A 7,526-nucleotide genomic window follows, 5' to 3' on the forward strand; every position below is an offset into this window, starting at 1 on the left:
CACTCACTCACTCTTTCTCCCAAGTTAAGTAGGAGCCTTTGCCTGCCAGAAGAGGCCTATCAAAAAGCCCACCTCACTTTAGCTGCTAAAGGGGTGGGAGGGTGACAATGTCCCTGATGCAGACAGAAGCTTTACTGCACAGTTTCCTCGTAGTCCACTAGTGCAATTGATGTCCGCAGTTGGTTACTTCCCTCTCTTGGGCTTCGACAGTCTCTGTCTGTTAAGCTCAGCTCCATGATGTTTTTTCCAAAGTGAAACCAAATGCAGTTAAATTAAACACATGTTACTGCCAGGACATAAAGTGAATGGAGGTTGCTAACTCCTCTCAAGGCCACTGTTCTTGAACCTCAAAAGTAACCTTCCCTCTGCTGTGGTTTCACTGCTGTAGCTTATTCCGAAGAAAACCTTGCTCAGCTGGCACTTGCACAGTAGGACATCTGCAAAGTTCATTAGAATTCACCCAGGAGATTCAGCAAACTGTCTCAGATCAGTGATTTATTTTCAGCTGCTTTGTTTTTACTTCCCTGTTCTTTCCGCTCCACAAGGGAGGGTCGCAAGGCAACGCCCCTTTTACCCAAGAACACCAGTCGCCTCTGCTTTAGCTATTACCTGGTCATGTTATTTTAGCTTAGACTGCTGCTTGCTCTCTTTCACTCTGATACATGGTGTTTTTATTCTTATTATTATTTTAGCAAAAGCTTCATTTTTATGGTGAAAGTTTCATTATTTTATCAGTTGTCCTTTTGTGCAGAATTCTGTTGTTCATTTCTCTGCACAACATTTTCAGTCTGTTCTTCACTGAAGGCTGAACGAGTTATTGCCAGCACAAAGTGTTCCTCTTGTACCCGACTCTCACACATGGAAATATACATCTTGTCACATCAGGGAAGTTTTCTGAAAACATTAGATGCTTTATTATAAAACACCTCACTGGTCCCTAGACGAAAAGGGAAATTCCAGCCACTTGCGATTGCATGGTGCACGTCGTCCTTGCAGTTTCTGCTGAGACCTGACGTCTTCTCTGCCTCTATGTGAGAGGATTCTCAGTAGGCCACAGACCTTTTCTTTACCTACAAATCCAGGTATAGGGGACGAGTTCCTTCGGCGGAGCCTGATTGGCAGATTAGGGCGTACACTGCCATGCTCTTGTATAGAATATTATCAGTGCATGTAAGGATTCTAGAACTGTTTTTGTGACAGTATGGTGGGACTTTTCCTATGTTTCACTTTCCTTATCACTGCTTTTGTTTTTATTATATTTTGTCATTCTTATACTCGCAAAACATGCCTTTTTACGTGAAATGCAGTTGATTCAATAAAACTCATTGAACCTATTCCTAATTCTGGTTGTATTTGTATGTGTGATACATATGTCACTGGTAGAAAGGAATAAGATGTGTTCCACCACGATTTCCCTGAGAAATCTAGATATCACATGAAGGGCCGTAACAAATCACCTTTATTCTTGGATACTGGTGAGGTGCGGCTCGGTGGCGGGAAGGGCTAGGCCAACAGCTGTCACAAGGCATGGGATCAGAGTCAGCCCCCCATGCTTAGCGGTGCTGCCGCCCAAATCCAGCAGTCTTGTTACTATAATACGAGTCTTTATGACAACCTGGCCTAGCAGTTTGGACTGTTCTGTTCCTTTTGGAGCAAGATCATAACCATGGCCGGACTGGGAGCCCAAAGCAGCTCTGTCATATTTTGGCAGACCAGCAGAGGCAGCTCCTCCATCATGGCGGAGGAGCGTCACCCACCTGCCAGAAGAGGCACATGAAAAATAAAATGATAATAACAGGTTCATTATCATTTTATTTTTCTTTAGGGGAGCTGAGTTTGGGCCAAAGTAAGAATGGGGGGAGTAGTGGGCTTTGCTGTCAGTGCGCATATCGGTTTGGCCAGCCATCTTAGGACTGCCAAATCCACATAGGAACTGACATCTCACCAACCCAGCTGCGTTGCCAGTAGGAGATTAACAGCAAGCACTGACTCCTAGTCACCAATGTAGCGCAAAATCAGCCGGCTCCGTCCAATCCTGACACGGCCTTCATGGGTATTACCATCATGAGAGCAGCATCTGGTTTGGCTGTCTCAGCTGTGCTGTGCACAGCAGAAGAGCAGTAAGCGGCAGGTACTTTTTTAGTTGTTTTCTGTTTTATTATTGGCCCCCAATGCTGTCCCACTACTTTTCCCAGACACCAACCGCTACTGCAGACCAGCCCCCCTAGGGTGCATAGTGAGCAAGTCTGACTACTACAATGGGGTTTGGGTGTTCTCAAGTAAATTTGGGAAAAATGGAAAAAGCAGTGAATTCTCTAGCACCTTTTTAATTATATATTCAATTGTATTAGGTTTTTAAAGCGTAGTAAATGATGACCATAGAGTGTACCAGGATATGGCAATCTTTATAGGGGGTCTTCAATGATTCCCTCACCATTACCCTCTAACAGTGACTCTTATCTCTCCATAAGCCCTCTCTCACATATATTTCATATGTTGCATAGTACCTCTCTTACCAGCATAGGGTGTTGGAGCACTCACATTACAATCATGAAGACACACTGAATCATACATGTGTAAATCTGTATATAGAAAATGTTGCATAAGACAAATGGGACTCCACATATCATCCATATTGGTAAGCAGTTTTTTGGAGTGCCTGGTCTGGGAAAGCATAAACTCAGAAATCAAAACGTAACACAGTGGTTAGGGTTGACTTTACTAATACTTTACTTTACTAAACACAAATTATTTCCATTCAAACAAACCTTTTTAGCAAAATTAGGATAACCAAAGACTGGGAAAAAAGCATAACTTCCTAACATGTACCATGCAGGTTGCATGCAGCTCTTTGATGGCAGTTCATAACTCACTGTGCTAGATTATAATTGTTATTTATGAATTGCACAGTAACAAGAGGATCTCTGTGACAAAAGAAGTATTCCACCGTGCACTGCACATAAAATATTGTTCTGTGATCTGCATAGAACACATCTTTTCCAACAGGCATAGTAACCCTCTGTGCTACCTTAGATAAGTCAAACTGCCACTAGACAATATTCTCATCTCTCTCCAGGAGGGACAGTAATCACCAGAGTTATCATGGCACTTTTTGTTGCCTGTTAGATATACAAGTAACTCTGAAGTGCTTTTAAAACTGCTGCATGGATTCAAAACCGGCCACCAGTAACAAAAGCAGCCCCCACCCTTCCACCCTCCCAGAAAAATGCCCGAAGCCCGGTCTGACCTGTGCGACCGGGACAGTTGATCAAAACTGACTTGCATATATATGTGCAAGGTAACAATGCACTAGGATGTGACCTGAGTAATTACCATCATTGTTTGTATACTTCTGAGCATCTGATACCTATGCTAATCAAATGCTTTGGCCATGAACGCATGCTTATGTCTATGTTATTCTATGGTATTAAGTCCTTCAAACCCAAAAGTTCAGTCGCTTTAAAATTATTTACTAGTTTATACTCTAACTGTATGACTAGTAAATCATAAGCACCTACAAGTTTAAATAAAGTAACCACAATATAATGCTGATTTTGAGCTAGTTGAAAGCTGAGACTGAGCTGAATGGATGATAAAGTGGGAAGTATCCATTGTTTAAGAATCTGCTGGGAGAAATATTTCTGCCATCCTATCCCTGTGGCACAAGCAATTCTACAAATATATTCTCCACTCCACATCTAGAACCCCCTTTCTGCCAGGTTCACACTGTCCTTATATTACATACATACATTGAGCACCCAAACCTGAATCTACTCATACATTCTTGAAATATCACTGTAAATTTGTATCAGAATCTTTATCAAAGCAAATGTGCTCTTTGTAACAATGTACTGAGAGCTCCTTTGACCTCCTTGTTTCTAAGGCTATAGATCAATGGATTTAACATTGGGATTATCACTGTGTAAAACACAGATGCTACTTTGTCCTGCTCCATGAAGTAGGTAGAACTCGGCCGGAGGTACATGAAGAGCACTGGAATGTAGAACATAGTAACACAAACAAAGTGGGAGGCACAGGTGGAGACTGCCCTTTGTCTACCTTGAGATGATTGTATTTTTATGATTGCTAAGATAATATAAGTATATGAGATGAGGACAATGGAAAGAGATCCAACTTCCACACAACCTGCCACAGTGAACAGTACAATCTCATTGAGCATAGTGTCAGTGCAGGAAATTTTCAGCAAGGGAGGAATGTCACAGTAGAAGTGAGAGATCATGTTATCACAGAACTTAAGTCTGAAAATGCAAAGAGTGTGCACCAGAGAATTCAGTGACCCAACTGTGCATGCTGCAATGACTAGAGAGACGCAAACTCTCCTGGTCATAAGAACAGGATAGTGAAGGGGCTTACAGATAGCGTTGTACCTGTCATAGGCCATTACTGCCAAGAGAAGAGCATCTGAACTTGCAAAAGCAACAAAAAAAAACAGTTGTGCCAAACATCTGTGGAAGTCAATCTCTTGTATTTCTGAAATAAAGTTGGCCAACATGTTGGGGGTTATAACAGTAGAGTAACAGAGATCCACAAAAGACAAGACAGTGAGCAAGAAGTACATGGGGGAATGCAAACGAGGAGATACCCTAATTAATGTCATTATGCCAATATTCCCCAGCAGAGTGATTATATAAACCACAGTGAACAACACGAAGAGTGGAATCTTGAGGCTTTGGTCTTCAGTGAGTCCTAACAGGATGAACTCCTTTGGTGATGTTTTGTTTTGAATATGCATCTTTCAAAATGAATTCTAAGGTGAAAGAGAAAAATTGACTGTGAGATGTAGTGATTACAATGCATTTTATTTCTATTAAAATAAACATATTATTTTCATAAACTTACTGTATTTACAAACACAACAGTGTGAGTGGACAGATTTCAGGTTGCATGAGAAATTCATTGTCTTATACCTTGGCTTCTGTAACGCCTATTGTCTATCAAGGCACTAATCTCCCTTCCAAAACTGCTCACCTATTTTCTTGTCTTGGAGACTTCACTTGGTCCTGAATAACAAAATGCAACATGGACTTCTTCACATTGCTGATCACTTGTTAATCGTTCCACACTACAGATCAATCTTTTTCTTGAAGAATCCCTTTAATCTTATACTGGTGACCGCCATACTTCCCTACTCCAAACCTCTCCTCATCTGATCACAACATTATACAATGTTAGGTAACCCCCATGCTCTCTTTAAGATGAAACTGACTAAAACCATGCATCCCAAAGTCATGCATCATTTTATCTATTTAATAGTATTCTGAAACTGCAGAATTTCAATTATCACTCTCCACTGCCCAACTTCACCTTGACTGCATTCACAGTCATTTTAGCATCTTTATCATAAAACCTCATGCTCATGCATCCAGTGTCCTTCCATGTCTGACTTATCTATTCTAATATTCACTTACATTGGGGGCATATCTACTATCATGTTGCATCAGGGTTGAGTCACGTTTGTGGCACTACCCAATACAAAATCATTTTTGGTATTTACTAAGCCATGAAAAGCCTCTTGCTGTGATTTTGCATGGCTTGGTAAATTAAAAGTAATGCAATGCAGCACATAGCCGTGCCTTCCATTATCTTGCATTGGAGAAGCATTCCATGACTGAAGGATTGGCATTCCTAGGCATCCATTTAAGATAGTAAGCTCGGAAAGGTGTGAAAGTTCATGCCTCCTCCAGTGAGGAGAAAGAAGGAGAAATATGTTTATTTCTCCTCATTACTTCTTTCTATGTGTGATGCATTCTACATCATACATAATGTGAGAAATAAGCTAGCCTTCCAATACTCCTCTAGGACCAAGTGCATGGCAGAAACCCATGTGTCTATATTATCTCCTGCCACATAACTGGGCACCAGGTCTTGCCTTATGTGTACCATCACCTCTACATGGAACAGTGAAGGTATGTCTGCCACCATCATTGCTGGTTTCTGAGATTTACCAGGCCTTCTGCTTCAGCGCCTTCGTGTTTTTCTCATGCTCCAGCAGGTTGTTGCTTCAGCCAAGGTCCTTTAATTATCAGCCTTTTTCTCCTCTCTGTTAGCCTTTTCTCTGGCCAAGGTTCTTTCTGCCTCTGCTCTTTCTCTGAACAAGGCTTTATCTGCCTCAGCCTTCCTCTCTTCTTCTTCCAGTTTCATATTGGCCAGCTGTAGTTTGAAATTTGTCTCTGCCTTCCTGTCCTCCAGGTCCTCTGGGGACAGGCTGCGAGCAGACACATTGCTTCCTGTCCTTACTTGGGTTCCTCTCCTAGGGTTGAGCTGTGCTCCTCCTGCAGCTCAGGACACTTGCCTGGGCCCTCCTCCTCATTATCTAAATTCATATCCTCCTCCTCAGGGTTGGCCTCCTCTGTTGTAACCTGCAACCTTTTGGCTTCCTCATAGGTTCTGAGGGCTATCTGGAGGTCTATTGTTGTGGCCTTCTTGCCTGAATTCAGCACCTTTGTATATCCTATGCAGCTCAGCCCTGGTGAGGGTGCCCAAGTTGAGCCGCTTGATCTATATTGTACAAAAGGGGAAGAAGGGTACGTAAATTTAGAGAAAGGACAAAATAGCTAATGGAAAACTAAAAAATTAACTTTGATGTCAAATCCTTTATATGGAATTTCTGTTTTACTCAAATCACTGTGTGGTCCTGCACAAAGACAAGTACTGAACCCCACCATTGTGACAAATTGGGTTGTTGTTTGAGTAGGGTGTCAATGTGGCTCACAGAACAACCATAATCTTTGTCAGGGTGAACCACAAAAGTAATTTAATTAACATGTGCTTAACCCTCTGGTAGCTGGGCACAAACACAATCAGGCCTAACTTAGAGACATTGTGTAAATATTTATGCAGCACACAAAGGGGGTCATTCTGACCCCGGCGGTCTAAGACCGCCGGGGCCAGGGTCGGCGGGAGCACCGCCGACAGGCCGGCGGTGCCCCGCAGGGCATTCTGACCGCGGTGGTTCGGCCGCGGTCAGAAGAGGCAAACCGGCGGTCTCCCGCCGGTTTACCGCTGCCCTTAGAATCCCCCATGGCGGCGCAGCTTGCTGCGCCACCATGGGGGATTCTGACACCCCCTACCGCCATCCTGTTCCTGGCGGTTCGCCCGCCAGGAACAGGATGGCGGTAGGGGGTGCCGCAGGGGCCCCCGTAAGAGGGCCCCGCAAAGTATTTCAGTGTCTGCTAAGCAGACACTGAAATACGCGACGGGTGCAACTGCACCCGTCGCACCCCTGCAACTCCGCCGGCTCAATTCTGAGCCGGCGTCCTCGTTGCAGGGGCATTTCCTCTGGGCCGGCGGGCGCTCTTTTGGAGAGCGCCCGCCGGCCCAGAGGAAATGTCTGAATGGCCGCCGCGGTCTTTTGACCGCGGTGCGGTCATTCAGCGGCGGTACCTTGGCGGACGGCCTCCGCCGTCCGCCAGGGTCATAATCAGGCCCAAAGTGTATTAAAGTGAAAACACAAGAACAATCCCACACTAATTTAGATAAATGGAGTGTGTTTCAATAAGCTATTT

The 7,526-nt window shown here is 43.7% G+C and overlaps 1 protein-coding gene across 1 annotated transcript; it reads right to left on the minus strand.

Annotated features, from left to right (window-relative positions):
• Window positions 1-3,820: 3,820 nt before the first annotated feature.
• Window positions 3,821-4,753, minus strand: LOC138287042 (olfactory receptor 8U3-like). The gene has a single exon (XM_069227403.1). The coding sequence runs from the start codon at window positions 4,751-4,753 to the stop codon at window positions 3,821-3,823; it is 933 nt and encodes a 310-aa protein (XP_069083504.1).
• Between the last annotated feature and the right edge of the window lie 2,773 nt (window positions 4,754-7,526).

Source organism: Pleurodeles waltl, chromosome 4_1, assembly GCF_031143425.1.
Source record: "Pleurodeles waltl isolate 20211129_DDA chromosome 4_1, aPleWal1.hap1.20221129, whole genome shotgun sequence".
NCBI classification, from domain to species: Eukaryota; Metazoa; Chordata; class Amphibia; order Caudata; family Salamandridae; genus Pleurodeles; species Pleurodeles waltl.

What these genes read in the sequence shown, in the direction of transcription:
- LOC138287042 (XM_069227403.1), bottom strand. Translation starts at nt 4,753, where the DNA reads ATGCATATTCAAAACAAAACATCACCAAAGGAGTTCATCCTGTTAGGA.